The sequence below is a fragment of the Ceratotherium simum genome, chromosome 2, assembly GCF_057802395.1.
Source record: "Ceratotherium simum simum isolate JZ-2026a chromosome 2, ASM5780239v1, whole genome shotgun sequence".
In the NCBI taxonomy this organism is placed as follows: domain Eukaryota; kingdom Metazoa; phylum Chordata; class Mammalia; order Perissodactyla; family Rhinocerotidae; genus Ceratotherium; species Ceratotherium simum.
Genome location: NC_141901.1, coordinates 26,579,718 through 26,600,880, shown reverse-complemented (window position 1 = coordinate 26,600,880; position 21,163 = coordinate 26,579,718). Strand labels below are relative to the sequence as shown.

The following is a 21,163-nucleotide window of genomic DNA, read 5'->3' as shown; positions in this document are numbered from 1 at the left end:
CCTCTCCCCTGTCTGCTCTTTGCCAACTAACTGTCTCTGCACCCCACAGCGGAGATCTGAGGCGAGTATTTGGCTGATTCAGGCAAAGCAAAACAAAAACAAAACAGACTTTAAGATTGCAGAATCTGAGGGAGTCACTGGGGGGGAATCCTTGAGCCCAGTTTTCAACTAAGGAGATCTGTCCATGGTCCTGACCACATCCTTCCCCACTCTCCTCCTTCATCGACTTCGGGCGCGGCAAGCACCCGAGGACCCGACGCCTCCGCCGTGGTCCTGGGCGCCGGGAAGCCCCGGGCCGAGCGGGTCGGAACCGCCCGCACATGCTCAGTGAGCCTCCGGCTGGTCTCGGGCACGGAGGCCGGGGCTCTTCGGACTGGGCACCTGTTTTGAATCCCGGCGCGACGCGCTGTGGGGGCGGCGTGGTGGGGGCGGGGCGGCGTCACGTGCCGGCGGCGGCGGCGGCGGCGGCGGCAGCCCGGGAAGGTTCCATTTCTTCCGCGGCCGGCGCTAGCGGCCCCTTCTCCGCCCCGCCCCAGCCCGCCCCGCCCGCAGCTCCCCTCCTGGCCGCGCAGCCCGAAGATCGCGGGGCCGGCCCCGCCCCTCTCGCCGGCGGCCTCGGCGCGTCCTCCGGCCGCACGCCCGCCCGCCGCCCCCGCCATCAGTTGGTGCGGTCCATGGCGAGCACATCATGGCGATTGAAGGTAAGTGGAGGCCGACCGTGCTCGGGGAGGAGGGGGAACGCCCAGATACCGGGGCTCGGCGGCGCCCGGAGGCCGTGACGCGGGTGGGGCCGTCTCCTGAGGGCGGGGAGCCGGCTGAGGAGGCGCGGGGGTCCCGACCGCGTCGCGGGGCCGCCCGACTCTCGCTGGCTGGCTCGCTCGGTCCGGCCCTCGCGGTTCCGTCGGCCTCGGCCGCGGTCCGGCGGACAGGGACGGCGCGGCATGGGGCTCCGGTGCGGCTCTGCAGACCCCGCGGGACGGGTGTACCCCTTTCCGTTGACCTGGCCCCAGCAAACCGTCCTCCCGCAGTACCTGCCTTCCTACCAAACCGGGAGTCCAGTTTTGCTGTCCTAGTCCTAACCGTTCTCAGCCTCTATTCTGGAGCTGATGCTGGGCTGCCCTCTCCGTCCCCTCTTGTGTTTGCGGTTGTAGGCGACCGGGAAATTTGGGGTGAGGTTAATTTCCTTCTCAAGTATTTTTTTTCCTAACACTCAAAACTGCTTTTTCTCTACGAAAGAGAGGTAAATACATCTTTACAACAAACGCACACTCTTAGAATCCTGCATATATATCAGTCCGTTAAGTGTTAAAGTGTCAACAATACTTATATTTTCAAAAAGTAGCTTAATAAAGTTCCTAGATACGATCGTTGGCACTAGAGTGTATTTTTCTCTTGTTCCAAAAACATGTAACTGGAATGAAGTGTCTGTATTTTGCTTTGTTTTTAAGGAGGATATTGTGAAAATTAATATCGCACGTCTAGGATATTTATGTGAAACATTGCAGCATCTTCCAGCCCCTGTCTCCCTCTTAGCTTAATTCAGTGAAAGTAGTTTGTAAAATTTACCGGTGTGTGTGTCTGTGTTCATCTGTACAGATTTGCAAGGTACCCATAGCTATATAATTACCCTAAATTTTGTGTGTGTTCCTCCTAAGTAAAACTTTTCAAAGCACTTCCCATCTTGGTGACCAGTCACTAGTAGCATGCGTCTTTGGGGGCACCTTTTGTCAGATCATGTGGACTCCAAAATTGCTTTAGCTGTGTGTTTACGTTTATTTTATTTAAGAGATTGCATTCCGACAGTTTCAAATACCTAGTTTAGCTGAAATGGTGGAGGGTGCTGGGAATAAGATATACCTATAATCTTCCATATTCCTGTTATCCAGAGCAGTGCTTTCAAACACTTTTCCTTACTATACTTTTTATTAGAGGTTAAAAATCAAGAAACCAAGTCCATTGATTTACATTTTGTGCTTTATTTCCCCAACTAATTCGTGGTAGAATTTCTTATGACATGGTAAAGGTAAAAAGTTTTATGCAGAAAGTGAGGAAGAATTAGCCAAATAACACCCAGATATGATCCAAAACTTGTAATTTCTTAAAATATTTTCCAGGGGGCTGGCCTGGTGGCGCAAGCAGTTAAGTACGCGCGCCCCGCAGCGCCGGCCCCCGGGTTCGCCGGTTCGGATCCCAGGCGCGCACCGACGCACCGCTTGGCAAGCCATGCTGTGACGTGTCCCATATAAAGTGGAGGAAGATGGGCGTGGATGTTAGCCCAGGGCCAGTCTTCCTCAGCAAAAGGAGGAGGATTGGCAGATGTTAGCTCAGGGCCCTTCTTCCTCACACACACACACAAAAATTCCAGTTTTTCCTCTTTTTCTCAGTCCTTCCCTTCTTCCCCCTGGCAGTTAAATGTGATTAATTCCTTTTTCATGTCAACTGATGGTATTTTGCTCTGCTTATTACTACTTGTATGTTTAAAGAACAAGATTCTTTAAATTCTCATAGTCTAGAAATTCTTCTGTTTGAGATACTCTCATAAATATTTTCATACTTAAGCATTTGTTTAAGGCTTCATAATATAAAGATCAGGAATTATGCCTTTTCTAGCTTGGCAAAGAAACTATAGTTAGTATTAGCATTTCAAATAAAGATGTCGGGTCAGGTTAGTCTAACTGTGTTATCACATACTAAAGCAGATTCTTTATACACACCATCCTCATGCTGTGTTGTGGAGTAAAATGAGCTCTGTATGAGGACTTTATGCTAGGGACATCTTAGAATTTTAGGGGCACAAGGGGCATCTCATCCAACCTTCTTCCCAATGAAGTGGTTCTTAAAACATCTGGTCCTTTTCATTCACCTGTTAATTCAATAGGTTTTTTGAGCATTAGCTGTACTCAGTGTCCATTGCTAGACTCCATGGGCCATAAAGATGACTAAGACCACATTCCTTCCCTCAAGGAGTACATGTTCTAGTGGGGGAGACAGATAATTTTAATCATGCAATTATAGTATAGTGTGCACACCAAGAGATGGATCATCCTTTTATACAAAAACATTCAGTGATGATGAGTTCATTGAGTTCACATGCCAAAGAACATTGAACAGCATATGCCAATGTGGAACTATAATTCTTATAGTTCATAAAGTCTTTGTATTTGACCAAAAATCTGTCATTCAGTAGCTTCTATCTATCTACTCATACTAGTTCTGCATTCTGGAGCAATACATTAAAAGTGCACTATTAATAAATAAAAAGCACACAGAATTTTTCTAATGTATATTTCCAAATAGTAGCTAGATATCTTGGATGTCCCACAGCAATCCAAAATGTTTAGCTTGGGACGTTCAGAATGTCCTAAACTAAAGTTGTCATCACAGCCACCAAATCTAGCCTCCATACTCCTCACTCCATGCAAATTTACCATCTAAGTGGCATTTTTAAATAACCAGACATCCGAGTTAGAAACCTGGAAATCAGCCCTGTCTTATAATTCACCCCCAACATCCTGTTGATCACTAAATCCTGCCAAGTCTACATCTCAGTTTATGATGCTGAGTGGTTACACGTTAGTTTATACCCTTATCTCTTATGAAGAGAGTTGTATTAGTTTCCTAACTATTCTTGTTATCTCCAGTCTTAAGTTTCCTTCCAATCCATTTTCTAAACTATTGCTAGTTATCTTTGTAAAATGCAAATCTGAATTACTTAAAACCTCGGGGTAAAGCTAGTCTTTAATGATCTGGCCTATGCCCTTCCTTCCTCCAATCCACACTTTTCTGTCTCTACCATAGGGATATCAGAAGACTCCTTGCAAAATGTTTTCCTGAAGTAAAAATATTCACCTTTATTGTTAACTTGCTATTTAACTTTTACTACTTATCCTCTCTGGGTAGCATTTTTAAAAATTGTAAGGGGTAAATTAGAACGTGTGTGTGTGTGTGTTTGTATATATATGTAATTATATATACATATAATTACATATATTATGTACATATGTAAAATACATATAAATAAAAAGCATACATAATACATATGTACATATATACATATATACAGACACACACTTTTTATTCATAATGCACATTATAGTTTACCACACAGTTTCACATATATTTTTTAAATCATCAGTACAATTCTGAGATGCTCTTGAAGATTTATTGTTACTCTAAGATTTCCAAGGCAAATTTGGACTTTTAAAAGCCATTTGAAATATTGAAATAAAAAACCCAATACAAGCATGTTATATTATTAGTCTTGAAGGAGAACATCACACTCTTTTCCTGCTTTCAATGCTATTGTTAGAGGGAGATCATTACAGTGTATATTGGGGATAATATAGTTAGAAAGTCACACTTATCACAGTCTGTGGCTGAGTGAGGCAATTTATTGAACGGTTTATTTTTGCAGGATTTACAGTTCAGTTTAATCAGTGATATTCCTAAAAGAGATACTTTGACTTCTGGCAGAAATAAAATTTCTCATGTTTCACAGAGATGTAAGACACGTTTGTATGTTAGGTAGATTTGTTCAGAGACCTCTGCAAGTACTTTTGAGTAATTTATGGTTTAAGATTCCTTTCTAACTCACTAAACAAAATTAGAAAGAAGTAGGGAACACTAGAGAAATATTTGTATTAAGAAGCATTTCATTTTTTGTTTTAGAATGCAACAGTGTATGCCAGTGTGGAAAGCAGAGCCACATATTAGCTTATTTATACAACTTGTTGAGTATTACTGTTTGCATTAGTGCTTTCTTTAAAATGATTATAATGTGTGTACATAGCATATGTGTAGTAGTATAGTAGATTGTCTTCATGGATTTGGTTTCCCTTTAGCTGACTTCATTCTTTCCCCTCCAGATCCTAGCCAGTTAATACCTAATGTGAAAAATACCTATATAGGTATAATGTAAGATTGGACAAACCACTAGAAATAAAACATTCCAAGCTTTTGAGTAAAATGATTACATGCATATTTTGTATATGTGTGTAGTAAAATCTCAGTTGAAACCTAACAAATTGGAACCCTTGATTTACCATTTTTTAGATGGAGGAAATAGTGATAACACAGCAAGCTGTTATTAGGAATTTATTTAAAAACAAACTTCTAGGATCCATATGTATATGCAGTATAGTTTCTTATTTTCACATTTTCAGAGCTATGTTAGAATTGATATTCACAGTAATAGTCTGAATCATCAAGAGATAGAGGATTTTAATGAAATATTAAATTATCTTCAGTATTCTGAACTTAACTAATGCAATAATGCATATTAGCTTTAAAAAGTGATCTGGTGCAGTAGTCAAAACAAAAAGGTTTTCTCAGTTAACTAGAAAATTAAGGTAAGTAGAACACCTTTTTATGAGCATATACTTAGTCAAGGTTTTATGGTATTATCTTAATGAGCTTCTAACAGTCAAAAACATAATTAACTAAAAAACTGAATTAAAAAGTGGCAAAAATGGATTACATTTGTGAACAGTAAATTTACTTTTATAGAATAAAACTTACACCTCTTAGAAAAAATTATTGAATAAATTCATTGGACCTTACATGGATCAAAAGAGATACTGTATTTAGTATGCTTTGCAAATTATAAAGTGCTCTAAGATATTGTTATGAAAAGAGATATGGTTGGTTATTCTGTGTGGTGCTGGAGTGGTGGTATGTGTCTCAAAGTTTAGGCTGTTACTGGATAGGAATATTATGGAGAAAATGAGTTTGTAAAAGTAAATACAGGAAAGACTTATTCAGACTATTTTAACTCTACAGTAATTGCACAGCAACAACAAAAAAGTAAAGGAATTCCAATTTGGGAGGATAACTCTCTGAGGGTTGGAGGCCTGAAAGTTTTTTTTTTTTTAAAGAAAAATTCTGAAAAGAGGACAAGTTACGAAGTATGAGAAGATTAACATTTGTTTTGGAATATTTACACAGGAGAGTGTTTAAAATTAAATGATAACTGATGCTGTAGAAGAGAGAAGAAAACATTATGAGAGTTTTCTCTGTTTCCACGGTATACATCTAAGTTTTCTTTGAATTTTGTATGCTACTTGTGAAGAATGCAAAGGAATTAACATTTTTTGTCTGCTCGCCGTGGGCCAGGCATTGTCTATCCGTTACCTCAGTCGTAGATGGCAGTGCGTGGCACCACTTCTCCCTCTCTTGATTGTAGCACACGTGTTTTCTTAAAGTATCTTTTCTTCTTCCTAGTTGTGAACTTGGTTTCAGAATCCTTCTCAACATTACCCTCTACCCGCACTCTAGCAACGTCCTTTACAGAATTGGTATACAAGAGGAAAGCTCTCTTCTCTCCTGCAGTTAATATTATTACTACTTTACAACTGACTTCAGTTATTTTTATTTTTTCTTACTCCAAAGATTAAGTAACAAGCACAAGGTTTACCAAGACAATACCAGGTAATGCTGACTTTAAAATTGAAGTCAGGCTCAATTCAGAAACCATGCTCTTTCTACAACACTGTGTTTTCAATTAGGGACTAAAATTGGTATTATTCCTTGAATGACTTAATTAGGGAGAAACTAAAAGGTATCTAGAGATTAGTGACTGTGGTCTAAATGGGTTAAGTTGGTTGGGGGGAGTTGGCAACATTAATAGGAAATATTTAAAGTTTCATGCTCATTATGTGTAGTATAGGTCTGCTCAAGAATTAGCTAAATCAGTTGATCACTGTAAGATAGACATTAATTTAAAGGCCGTGACTACTTTAATGCATGTGTTTTGGAGACAGATCTTTAGATGAGATGGAATTTAAGATATTTTTAAAGTAGACTTGCAGTGTATGACAGAAAAAATTAATAGAACCTGTAAATTGTAGTGATTTAGGCTAATGGTCAAAGTAAACATGGTAGAAAAAATAAAGTCAGTTTTAAAAAGGACTTCTAGATCCATTTTAAAGGATCTAAATCTTTGGGTTTAATTCCGTTTTTGTATAGCTTAGTGTATTTTAATGGGAATACAACATCACTACATATTTTCCTTCTGTAGACATGTGGAAAAGCACATACTTTATACTAAGTCTCCACGCCCCAACTTAAAAAAATTCCCAGTTCCTAGGCACACTCTCAATTATGTGTGCGTTCATATACAAACACATACATGCAGACATTCACAGCACACGTGTGTGTGCCCACACATCTGTTTCCTCTTACACCCTGTGCTTAGTTAGGCCAGTTGTAGAAGATGATGCCAGTTTACGTCATGCTTCTACATGGGTTTCCCTGAGGGAAAAGATGGTAACTGACTAAGCTTGACATTTTCTATTTCTCATTTCCACGTTGCTAAGATGATTATTTAAAGAGCAATGCTAGTATTATCTCCCAGAATAGTTTTAAGAAATTCACTTTTGGGCTGACCCCGTGGCTTAGTGGTTAAGTGCGCGTGCTCCGCTGCTGGCGGCCCGGGTTCGGATCCCAGGCGCGCACCGACGCACCGCTTCTCCGGCCACGCTGAGGCCGCGTCCCACATACAGCAACTAGAAGGATGTGCAACTATGACATACAACTATCTACTGGGGCTTTGGGGGGAAAATAAATAAATAAATAAAATCTTTAAAAAAAAATTCACTTTTATTTAAATTACCTTAAAGAATTAGAAAACAATTTTATAATTTTCAAAAAATGAAGAAAAATAAATTTTTACTTTCTTACCCTATTAAACCTAGTGTTCTAATGATTTTTTCTGACAATTAACTAGTGACCCTGGGCAGCTTTACTTAACCTTTAGTGCCTTGGTTTGATTATCTATAATATGGTCCCCAAGTCTTCATTATTGTTATATCTTTGAAGTAAATTTGAGGTGTGAAAAATTATATTCATACAAGAGTTCATTTGGGCGATGATTATTCATTTTAGTGGAAGACTCATCTCTTTTTAAGGAGGTTGACTAATTGATTAAGTAATCATTCCCTCAAATTGGTTCAGCCACTATGGGAAACAGTATGAGGTTCCTCAAAAAATTTAAAATAGAACTGCCATATGATCCAGCAGTCCCACTCCTGGCTATATTTAAGGAAATGAAAACAGTATATCGAAGAGATATATGCACTCCCATGTTTATTGCAGCATTATTCACAATAACCAAGATAGAGAAACAACCTGAGTGTTTGTCAACGGATGAATGGACAAAGAAGATGTGGTACAGTGTATGTGTACAATGGAATATTACTCAACCATGGGAAGGAAGGAATTCCTGCCATTCGTGACAACATGGATGGACCTTGAGGGCATTATGCTAAGTGAGATAAGTCAGACAGAGAAAGACAAATACTGTATGATATCACTTATCTGACTGAAAAAGTATTTAAGCCTGTTAACTCCGAACATATATATTAAAACATATGTTTAACATATAGAATGCATATTTTTTTCCTTATACTCTTCCTGGTCTTAGGAAGGATCGAAGATAAAAGGAATATTGATTTCAGTGTCTGATAATATAGTAAAGTTTATTTAACTTTTTTTGTTTCTTCTTTCCTACTTTTAAAAGTAAGGTTTTTTTTTCCCCCAAATTTTACTTTATTGTCTGGCATTTATTTATCTTTAATATTCCTTTTCATTTCAGTAATAATAGTGATGCTCTTGAGTTCCACGTGTACACCAGTGAATTCTTACTTGTTGGTTAGAATTTTCAGAACAAATATCAGGAATAGTAGAGCACAATCTTACTTGCATTTTTTAGTTTTGTGATTTTTGTGTGTACTTTGGCACATTTGACCATTATCAATTGACTGTAAATTTAAAATATAGTAATTATTTGACTTAGTTTTTTATTTATGAGATTCTTTCATTTGATATAGATAAATTGAATGCTTTAAAAAGTGGGAGTTAGCTTTCATTGTCATTCTGCAGTTTTGAGAAAAACCTTAGAATATAATAGTTTTTATTATTGTTACTTTTAGTACTAAGCCTTGTAAAAACTATGCAGTTATATTTAAGATTAGATGTGTAAAACCTAACCAATTTATATTAAATAGGGGGTAAAGTCTAGTTTTAATTACAGACTTTAAAGTACAGCCTTGTTACATGAATTAAGTACATAACTCAAACTAAGTTACAGGTGTTACCTTCTAGAGAATAGGCCTTAATGACTGTATAAGAAATATTTCTAAGTGGCCTATGAAAACATTAGTGATGGCGTCAGTATACATTACAGTTATGTTATTGTTATTACATGATTCTTTTAAATTTCTTGAAAAGAGTTCTTCTTATAATTTGGTAAATATTCTCCTTCCAGTCATTTGACTAGTGTCTTCTGAGTTTTAAAGATGTGTGGTATATAGGTATCGTTCGTTCTACCTCTTTGGCAGGTGATCAGTGGTTGCTCATTGCTAATATTCCAATTAATAAGGTCTCACTGTATTTACACTGAGGTTTGCTGAATAATAAGTCTTTTATAATCATTGCTTTAAGTTAGGTATTTCTTCTTGGCTAAGTCTATCTTCCTGATAACCAGTGATTAGTCTGTAGTGTTGATAATAAGGAAGCAATGGCATTGTTACAACCAAGTTAGAATGTAGATCTAACCTACTTTAGTGATAGAAATACTGTTTTCTAGCTTTTGTAGCTTGCTTCCTAGATGACCTACTTTTTTTTAGTGGATATCATGGTTTTTATTTCTCATGTTACTGCTGTAAGATATTTCTGTTTCTTATAACTTAACTGTTCATAATAAGCTTCTATAATGAGCTAAGATGATTAAATTATTTAATATTTTATTATGTAAAGTTTAAACATAGTTCACAGTATAATTATAAGGTCATGCATATATAGAACACCACAAAATCTTATTCAGCTTACATTCATTTTAAGTAGTGGCACTATGTTGCAGAGTGAAGGAAATATCTATTTATGTAGTAACTAATAAATATTACCTTTATGATAATCAAAGTAATATTTGATGATAATTATGATAAAGTAAGTTTTTGGTTAAATTTGTTAGTTTTTATCATCATACTATTTATTTATAAAATTTGTCATATTATAGATTTATAAGAGTGGGTAGCTGGAGAATGGGGAAAGGCTCATGTTTCCTTTTATGCAATATGAGTATATTTGATAAAATATAAATAGTGCCTTTATAGGGTTGATCCTTCCATAATAACTTACCTGTGTATATTAAGGCTCAGATACAAAAGTGGATCCTACCTTGCAGTGTTTCCTTCTAGATCATGTGAAGAGGGGCTTAAGAAATGGTGATAGGGTTTCTGCTCTTGAGAAGCTTGCCATTTAAAATAACATACTTGAATGAAGCTTCTTCTTTCCAAGACTTTATAAGGTCTTAATTTAAGGGTTCAGGAAAATTCTGAATATTATCCTATTCATATATGTAGTTAAGTTTAAAGAGAAGAGTTAGGTTACTTTTTTCTGAGGTCATTTCTAGAAGCTACTTTAAAACAGTTCTTTGTAACAGTCAAACTCAGGTTATTTCCTGTTTTTAACTTCTAACAAAAATTTTTTTAACAGGTGGAGAAAGAACCTGTGGAGTACATGAACTTATCTGTATTAGAAAAGGTAAGTCAGGGCTCTGCGTGGATATTTAAATACAAAATGAGCACTTCACAGTGTATGATAAATTTTAGTAAGATGGCCGATAATTTGGACTTACAAAGTATAAAATTTAACAAATATTAATATTTGTTATTTATATTATAGACTTAAGCATCCATAAAGTGCATATTGCTTTCTAATGTGGTTATGGAGAGTTGTTACTTTTTATTTGGTTTTGATGGGCTGATAAAGTCTGTTTTTTAGCATGTTGGTTATTAGACATGGTGAAGAGGCAAAGAATGGAGGGTTTGATTTTTGTTCCCTTTCAGGATCTGAACTCTGAGTGCATGCTGATCTGCCATTGACTTCTGTTCTATTACTGTACCCCATCAGAGAGATGTGAGGAGTTGGTTGAAATTCAAATCGGGAACATGTCCAAAGACCACAATATCTTTTGACACCAACAACTGTCTGTGCTTTCTTAGAAGGAGCCACCTGACAAGTGGGTGGTTCCACAAGGTGGCCCCAGGAAAGGTAATTCAGTTACTAGGTGGGAGGCAAGGAATCAGACCGTCTCTAGATTTGGAAGAATCAGGAGAACCTTGGGAGTCCCTCCACTCATAAGTAATCACAAATCTGTGAAATGGTGTGAAGAAAGGAAAAGATGTACCTGGGGAGGTCAGGGGAAGAAATCCTCATAAATTTACTACTCTGTTCTCTTTTTAAACTTGGGAGACTTCATTTTTCTTGCATCTTTCTTGGAAACTGACTTGGCCCTCCTGAGTCTGGCCAGCTAGCAGCACTCTCCTGCCTAATATTTCACCCTAAGAAGGATTGAGGCAGCGTCGGTATTTGTGATACACGAGTATGATTGGCATGCTAGGAAAATGTCAGCGTATTTTCAGTAAGTCTTCAGCAGGTCTGAAAAGCCTCCACTTCTTTAGAGTTGAAAAAAAACGTTTAATCCTTTTTAGGTGAATTTGACATGGTCATACTAGTTTATCTATGTGTCACTGCCTGCGATTGCTGTTCATTTAGAAACAATCTCCTTCCTTTATTAAAGTGTAGTTTATCTATATACTTTTTCTCTCGTACCACAGAGGAGAAAATTGAAGTCAGTTCTCTGAAATGTCAAATTTAGGATTGTGATTTTCACTCTATAATCATTGTTGATTTGTGCTTTTTATCTAAAATGGGGGTGGAAGGGACGAATTTATACATTGTTTTCTTCTTGTATGTAAACATTTTTAGTCTTCTACTATGATATATTAATCCAGAACTACTAAAAATGTTTGAAATAAATTTATAGTTATTATCTTGTCCCACTAAAACTTTTTAAAACACAGAATTTGACTGGACAGCAAAAGACACTGTATGAGTCATTTGGAATCGAGAGCTATTAAAACTGTGGTCAGGTGAAGGAAGAATCGAGACAAGGATGGAGACAGCTGAAAGGGAGGAAAATCAAATGTGCAGAGGGCCTTTTGTGGCTACAATGGTAACGGAAAGCCATGTGGGGAAAATAGTATAGATAGGCATAGATGATGATCTGAACACACTTTTTTTTTATGGCTCTTCTTGCTGTTCTTGATTGCTCTCTCCCTTCCTATCCAGGTAGTTCTCAGACCATGCCTTGCCTAGATTTCCCTATATTAGTCCAGCTTTTTCGCTTCCTTCCATTTTTCTACAGAATTTTACATCTGGGATTAAAAATTTTTGAAAATTTATCCCACTGTAGCCATGTCATGGAAAAGTTTCTGAATCTCTATTTGTCTGTGAATCCCCTTAACATTGAGTACAGTGTCCTGTTCTAGTGGATGTTCCATAAGTATTGAAATATTTTCAAAATTAATGCTCAGAGCTAAAGCTTTTTCATTTTAAGCTGGACTTGCATAGAGTAGAGCATATGAAGTTTATATAAAGTAGAATAATTATAATTAGCATCAATGATTCTGGTAAAATGACATGTCTGACATTGTATTCAGCTTTTTTACCCGTTCCTTCTCTGCCTCCTTTGCTGGTTTCTCTCGTCTGTCAGACCTCTGAATATTGGAATGTAAGCAAGTTTGGTCCTGGGCTTGCTTCATTTTTCCTTCTTTTCCCTCCGTTTGATTTTATCTAGTTTTGTTGTTTTAAATGCCGCACAAATTTACATATCCTGCTCTGACCTGTCCTTGAGCTCTCTGCTCTTATATCAAGCTACTAACTTGATATTTCTGTTTGGATGTCTGTTAGAATAACAACTTGACATGTCTAAATTGCAAGTCTTGATTTTCTTATGAGCCTATACCTTTCTCAGTCTTCTCCATCTCAGCTAATAAACAGAACAGTTTACCTAGTTGTTCAAGTCCTAACTTAAGAATCATCCTGTATTTCTCTCATTATCTTATCTTCCACATTGAATTTATTAGCAAGTTCTGTCAGTTCTATCTTCAAAATATATTCTGAATCCATCCTCTTTTTTCCATCTTGCTATTATCATCGTAGTCTGGGTCCCTGTCTTCACTTGCTTACACTACTGTGGTAGTTTTCTAACTTGTTTCCCTACTTCCACTCTTTTCTCCTTAGAGTATATACCAATGATCTTTTTATATGTAAATCAGATCATATCACTTTCTTGGTTGAAATTCTTTTGTGGATTCCCGTTATACCTGGAATAAAATCAAAGTGCCTTACCCTAATCTACAGAGCCTTACATTATAGCATCAACTCAGACTCCAAAATGTCATCTAAATATCATCAACCCAGAAGTCTCATCATCTAAATCGTTTATATTCAGAATTCCTCTCCATCTGTAGACCTGTTAAACTAGCAAACAAGTTACCTGCTCTCAAAATACAGTGAAGGAACAGGCATAGTGTAACAGTTACAGACATTTTTACCCCACCCGTGAGAAAATGGAAGGAAGAAAGGAGTCACTGGTATCAAGCAGTTTTGAAATCCAACTAGGAAAATCTATTAGGTTTCAAGCCCTAGGAATAATATTCTGTGGCTTTTGGCCCTGAAATGTGAGGCTCCACTCTCTGGGTGTGAGACTCTACCCTTGGAGTCATCCTTCCTTTTTCACCAAAGATAGTGTATATTTGAGTAGTTTTATTAGCTGTTTCCTGCCTGTGAAATTTGGTAGTCTGTCCGTCTTCTTTCATTTTGTCCTCTCTTGTCCCTTTGAGTTCAAGCTGGTGGTATTTCTGCGGGTATAATATTCTCAAAAAAGATTTTTGTGAGTCTTCTCAGTATATCATGGGGATTCATTCCTTTGGACAGGATGCATCTCCACAGGTCTTTCCTAGATAATTCCATTTCGGTTTTTGGCTTCTGCCAAAAGATGGCTGAGGAGATCTGTGAGTCACATGTCTAATCTCTTCAGAGAGCCCTCTGTGTCACTGAATATTGTGACTTTTGTTCATTTTGAGGCACTGGCAAAAGGTTTTCTAGCCACACCCTAGACTTTGACTCCAGAGCATGCTTTCTTGAGGTTGAATCCCTAATTTTAGCATAATTTACAATCTAGATAGGCTGAGAATTTTCCAAATTATCAAGTCCTGGTTCCTCTTTTCTTAACAGTTCTTCCCTCAATTTATCTCTTTCCTCTCGTTTTACTATAAGCAGCATGAAGTAAGCAGGCCACATTTTGCTTGGAGCCTTCAGCATTTTGCTTGGAAATCTCCTGAGCTAAAGATCCCGGTTCATTGTTTACAAGTTCTACTTTCCATATAACTGTAGGACACAATTTAGCCAAGCTTTCTGCCACTATATGACAAGGATCTCCTTTTCTCCACTTTCCATAATATGTTCTTTGTTTCCTTCTGAGCTCTCACAGCAGCACCTTTAACCTTTAACTGCCCGTGGTCTGTTTGTGACTATTTAGGTATTCTAGATCTAAGACGATACAGGATTTCTCTACCATGCTCCTCACTTCCTTCTGAGTCCTCACTGGCAGAGTCATTAACATACATATTTCTCCTAAGAATCTTTTCAAGGCAATTTAGGCTTTTTTTATTGTGCTTCTCAAAATTCTTCAAACTTCTACCTGTTACCTCATTCCAAAGCCACTTCCATATTGTTAGGTATTTGTTATAGCAGCACCCCACTTTCAGGTACTAAAATCTGTATTAGTTTTCTATAGCTGCTATAACAAATTACCACAACTTTGATGTCTTACAACAACACAAATTTGTTCTCTTACAGTTCTGGAGGCCAGAGTCCAAAGTCAGTTTCACTGGGCTGAGGTCAAGCTTTTCTTCTGGAGGCTTGAGGGGAGAATCTGTTTCCTTATCTTTTTTATCTTCTGGAGGCTGCCTGCATTCCTTGCCTTTTGGTCCCTTCTTCCGTCTTCAAAGCATATCATTCCAAACTCTGCTGCCATTTCTTTTTTCTACTACTCATTCTGATTGCCTGCTTCCCTCTTCTAAGGACCCTTGTGATTACCTTGGGCCTACTTGGATAATCTACCCACATCTCTCCATCTCAAGATGCTTAGCATAACCAAATACGCAAAGTCCCTTTTCCCATTTCAGGTAAAATTGACAAGTTATGGGGATTAAGACATGGACATCTTTGGGAAGCCATTACTCAGCTTACCACACTAATATAATCTGACCCCTGCTCACTTCGCTGTCTTCATGTTATATATACTCCCTCTTACGACTGTACTTTAGCCACATTGGTTTTATTTTTCTTCATTAATTGTACCAGGCTTGCTTCTGGCTATAGACTTGATTATAGGCTATTTTCTCTGTTATGCTCTCCCTGCCAGCTCTTTGAATGACTGACTCCTCTAATCCTTTAGGTCTCATCCCAAGTGTTGCTTTCTCAGTCACACATTCCCTGCTGACCATATCTAAATTCGCCCTTCCCATCCCTTTCTAGTCTTTAATCTCAATGATATCACCCTAATTGGCATTTATCACTTATATAGTTATTTACTTTTTTGGGGAGGAGCTATATGTCTCCCCTATTAAAATAAAAGCTCTAAAGAGGGCAGGAGTGTTGATGGACTTGTTCACTGCCTCATCCCCAGTGCCTAGAACAGCATAGGATATATAGAAGATACTTAATAAATGTTTGTGGGATGAATAAATGAATGATGAAATTGGATTTGGCTGAATCGATCCTGAATAATTTTATTTAATGCCTACCAATTATTTAGAAGGCATTTATTAAATACTTTCTCTATGCAAGGACAATTCTAGATGTAGTGACTGATAAAGAAACAGGGGTTTCTTTTTTTCAGCAATATTATAAACTAGATAATACAAAATTTAAAGCTGTAGAACACCTAAAAATGCAGAGCATTTGGAACGTTATACATTACTGGTGGGATTATAAAATGGTCAGCCACTTTGGAAAACAGTTTGGCAGTTCCTCAAAAAGTTAAACAGTTACCAGATGACCCAGAAATTTTATTCCTAGGTATATACCCAAGAGAATTGAAAATGTGTGTTCACACAAAAACCTGTGTAGTAATATTCATAGCATAATTATTCAGACATAAAAAAGTGGAAACAACCTAAATGTTTATGAATTGATCAGTAGATAAACAAAATATGGTATATCCGTATAATGGAATATTATTTAGCAAGGAAAATAAATGAAGTATTGATTCATGCTGCAACGTGGATGAACCTTGAAAAACATTATGATAAGCGAAAGAAGCCAGACATAAAATATGTATGATTCTATTTGTGTGAATCACATACTGTATGTTTCCATTTATATGAACTGTCCAGAAGAGGCAAATCCATAGAGACAGAAAGTAGATTAGTGGTTGCCAGGGGCTGGGGGAAAGAGGGAATGGAGACTGACTGTTGATGGGTACAGTTTCTTTTGGGGGTGATGAAAAGGTTTTGAAATTAGACAGTTGTAATGGTTGTACAACTCTATGAATATACTAAAATCCACTGAATTGTACACTTTAAAGGATGTAATTTATGGTATGTGAATTACAGTTCAATAAAGTGATTCAGAAATCATACCAGGAACTGAAAACTAGAGTTGTAGATACATTTAGTGACTTCTCACATGGTGGGCATAGTTCTAACAGATAAGGTAGATGCTACGTGACTTTTTTATGATCTAACCTTAGAAGGATGCACATGGTATACTTCTCTCATACTGCATTGGCACAAGCAGTTACAAGCCTGCCTAGGTTCAAGGGGAGGAGACATAGGCCCCACTTCTCCGTGAGGAGTAGTGTCAAAGAATTTGTGGCAATTAAAAAAAAAAGCAATACCGTATATGCTTATGTTAGAAAAGGAGAGAATGAAAATTTATGAGGTAAGCATTCAGTGCAAGAAGTTAGAGCTATCTCATAAACTCAGAGAAAGTAGAAAGAAGGAAAGACTAAAGATAATAGAAAATTAATGAAATAGAAGCAGAGATACAGTAAAGATCAACAGAGCCAAAATGCCAGTACTTTGAAAAGGCTTATGAAATAGAAAGATCTCTAGCATTGATAATTAAGGAAATCAGACAGAAGCCATGTGCAAATAATATTAGCCTTGTAAAAGAGGATATAATTGTAGTTACAAGTGAGCTTTCAAAAATCCAAAAATGACTTTTTGATAGTAAATTTGAAATTGTAGATGAAATGGACAATTTCAGAGAAAATATAATTTAAATTGATAGAAAAGTAGAATTAATCATTAATGATTTTTTTAGGCAACTGCTCTCCAGCCTTCAAAGAAGAAAGGATTCAGTCTTATAAAAACTGTTCCAGAGACTAAGAGAAGTGGAACATTATCCCATAGTACTTCAGGAGACTAGAATAGAACCTTAATACTAAACCAGACTAGTACAGTATGAAAGGGGGAAATACATGCTAATCTTACTTAGAAATGTAACAATTTGCAAACCAAATCCAGCTATGTTTTGAGAAAAAATGTACAAACATATGACAAATTGGTTCATTTCAAGAATGTTGCATGGGAATCTATTGCTATGGTTTACCATGTTAATCATATAAGCACCTCAATATAAGCAGAAAAAGCATTTGATAAAATTTATCACTCACTTATAGTAAAAGCTCTTAAACTAGGAATAGAAAGAAACTACTTTAACTTAATAAAGGGTATCTGTCAAAAATAGATAAACTAAATACTTGATGATGAAACGTTAGAAGCATGAATCTTGTATCGTACTGCAGATCAGAGCCAGTACAGTAAGCCAGGACACAGAAATAAAAAGTGTAAGATTAAAAGGAAGGGATAATGCTAATATTTTTCATAGGTGATATTGATTACCTATCTAGAAAATCCAAGGGACTCTATAAATAAATTAATAGAATAAGAGAGTTCAGTAAATTTGATCAATACAAGATGACTATATAAAAATCAGTTACATTCCTAAATAATAGGCAACAATTAGAAAATGCAATAAAAGAAGATCTCTTTTAGAGTATTGTCAAATCTGTAATATACCCAGGAACAAATTGAAAAAAAGATGTGTATGACTTTTATGGAGAAAATTAAAAAGCTTTATATACAGACATAAAAGAAGACATGTAGGGGCCGGCCCCATGGCATAGTGGTTAAGTTCACGTGCTCCACTTCCGTGGTCCGGGGTTCGCAGGTTCGGATCCTGGGCATGGACCTGCGTACCACTAATCAAGCCATGCTGTGGCAGTGTCCCATATGCAAGGTAGAGAGAGATTGGCACAGATGTTAGCTCTGGGACAATCTTCCTCAAAAAAAAAAAACGACGTAAATTAAGAGATAAATAATTTTTATGGGTAGAAATATGCAACGTGTTTAAATTGGCAATACTCTCCAAAGTAATCTATAAATTCAATGCAATTCTAATCTAAATCCTGACAGGAATTTTCAGGGGATGGACAAGTTAATTCGTAAATGTATATGGTAGAGCAAATAGCCAAGAAGAATTAACATAGTTTTGAAGTAAAGGAACATAGTTTGGGGGGGTATGTATTGATTAAGATATTCATTTGGTTGCTTTATCTGAGACCAAGTGATTAAACAAGAAAAGTTTACTTCTCTCTTATGTACAAGTCCAGGCTGATAGGCAGGATGGAGTTAGGTGATTCTACTTGATGAATTCCTTCTGTCTTGCTCTGATGTCCCCTAGGATGTTGTCTTCCTTGGCATGTTTGAAGTTACTGTGTCCACATTTCATTCCCCAGAAAGGGGAAGGAAGAAAGCAGCTGTTTTTAAGGATATGATCCAGAAGTTGCAAACACATAATTTCTACTCATATGTAATTGCCCAGAACTCAGTCACATGGTCATACCTAGCTGCAAGGTAAGCTGAGAATAGTTCTGCCAGGTGGCCCTTCAAGCTAAATCCAAGGGTTGATTTCATCACTAAAAGAGAGAGAATGGATATTGGAGGCATTAGCCATCTCTGCTTCAGGGATTTGCCCTGCTGATCTTTACAGAGCTTGTTGTAAAGCTGCAGTAATTCAGATAGTATAGAATTGGCCAAGATACATACAGATAGTCTAATGAGACACTATAGAAAGAAACAGATACTCACATACATAAAAACTTAACTTACGTAAAACATGATACCACAATTTAGTGGAGTAAGGGTAGATTACTTATTAAATGATGCTGGGACAAATGGTTATCCATAAGGAAAACAATAAAAGTAGGTCTGTGCCTCATGCTATAAACCAAAATAAATTCTATTTGGATTAACTTTAAAACTTTCAGGAGAATATTTGGTATACTTACTATGTGATTTCAGTTTGGGAAACAAATTCTCAAGTCACAAAAAACTCAACCCATGAAATGATTGATAAATTTTACCATTTTTAAATGTAAATTATGAACTTAAAACTTTTGTACAATAATGGATACTATAAGCAGAGTAAAAAAGACAAGCCACAAAATGAGAGATGCTCTTTGCACACCATATTGTCAATGAAAGTTAGTGTTCAAAATACATAATGACCCCTGATACATTTTTAAATTTTACTAATATATATGTACCAGGAACTGTTAAAGGTGCCGGGAGTAGAACACATAGAAATGGCTGCCTTCATGACATAGCTTACTTTCTAGAGGAGGGAGGCTGATAATAAATAAAGTATACACTGTATTAGGAAGTGTTAAGTGATATGGAGGAAGGTAACTCATTGAAAGGAGATAGGGCTTGCAGTTTACATCTTCAGGGTGATCAGGGAAGGCCTTATTGAGAATGAAAATTGAGTAATGATTGGAATGAAGGTAGTAAGCCATACCAATATCTGAGGAAAGAGGATTCCAGGCAGAAGGAACAAGTGTAAAGACCCTGAGGTTGGCATGTTCTTGGCTTGCCTGAAGAACAGAAAGAAGGCCAGCGTGGCTGAAGCAGCATGACAGAGAAAGGAATAGATAAAGCCAGACAAGTAATAAATAGAGGACTAGACTGTATAGGGTCTTGTAGGTCTTGAAAGTATTTTGACATTTCTGTAAGTGAAATGGGAAGCCATTGAAGGGTATTAATATATCTCAAGTTATATTTTCCTGTTTTAAATCGTGAAAAATTTCAAACATACAAAAAAGATGATAGAATAGTGAACCCACATAGAATCCCCACCTAAATTCAACAATTGTATAATTTTCTGCGTTTGCTTCAGCTATGTATGCTTTATAAGAGACCAACCTGGTAGATTTTAAAATATCCCACATTCTGGATTATTTAATTGCTTATACCTATATTAAAAAAATATACATATATAGCATATATATATAAAAGATATATGACAGATATATAAATAATATATATAAGAAATGTATAAGATATACATAAATAAGAATATATATATATTCTTATTTCTCATCTTTTCTACGATAGGTAAAATGTATATTTTGTATCTTGCCTTTTTCTTTTTTTGACCTAACTGTATATCCTATTTAAATTCAAATCAGTAGGAAGAGATTCTTCTCAGTCTATTTTCTGGCTGCGTTGTACTCCATTATGTGAACATACCATAATTTATTCAACTAATTTCCTACCAAAGGAAATTACTTTGTTCTTAAATTTTTGCTATTAAAATAATGTCGCCATTGTAATTTTTCCTCTTTCATTTCTGATTCTATTTGAGCCTTCTCTCGTTTTCTCTTCATGAGTCTAGCTAAGGATTTGTCCATTTTGTTTATTTTTTCAAAGAACCAGCTCTTAGTTTCATTGATTTTTTTTCTATTGTCTTTTTAGTCTCTGTTTCATTTATTTCCTCTCTGATTTTTATTATTTCCTTCCTTCCGCTGGTTTGGGGCTTCATTTGTTCTTTTTCTAGGTCTTTTAGATGAAGAGTTAGACTGTGGATTTAGGATTTTTCTTGTTTCTTTAGGTTGGCCTGTATTACTATATACTTCCCTCTTTTTTTTTTTTTTTTTTTGCTGAGGAAGACCAGCCTTGAGCCAACATCCATTGCCAATCCTCCTCCTTTTTTTTTTCCCCTTTTTCTCCCCAAAGCCCCAGCAGACAGCTGCATGTCACAGCTGCACATCCTTCCAGCTGCAGTATGTGGGACGCCGCCTCAGCATGGCCCGACAAGCAGTGCATCGGTGTGCGCCCAGGACCCGAACCCAGGCCGCCAGTAGCAGAGCGCATGCACTCAACCACTAAGCCACAGGGCTGGCCCCTATACTTCCCTCTTAGTCCTGGTTTTGCTGCATCCCATTGATTTTGGTGTGGTGTGTTTTCAT

At 37.1% G+C, this 21,163-nt stretch overlaps 1 protein-coding gene across 2 annotated transcripts in view; it reads left to right on the top strand.

Moving 5' to 3' along the window:
* The first annotated feature begins 616 nt into the window (after positions 1-616).
* SYT14 (synaptotagmin 14) overlaps positions 617-21,163 on the top strand; it is a 272,378-nt gene continuing 251,831 nt past the window's right edge. The window contains exons 1-2 of one of the 2 annotated variants that reach the window (XM_004424867.3): positions 617-701; positions 10,492-10,539. In XM_004424867.3, coding sequence (XP_004424924.1) covers positions 689-701; positions 10,492-10,539 — 61 coding nt within the window. In that variant the 5' untranslated portion in view covers positions 617-688. Of the gene's footprint in view, positions 702-10,491; positions 10,540-10,844; positions 11,050-21,163 lie in introns of those variants that run through there. The other variant, XM_087439514.1, reaches the window with a different exon arrangement.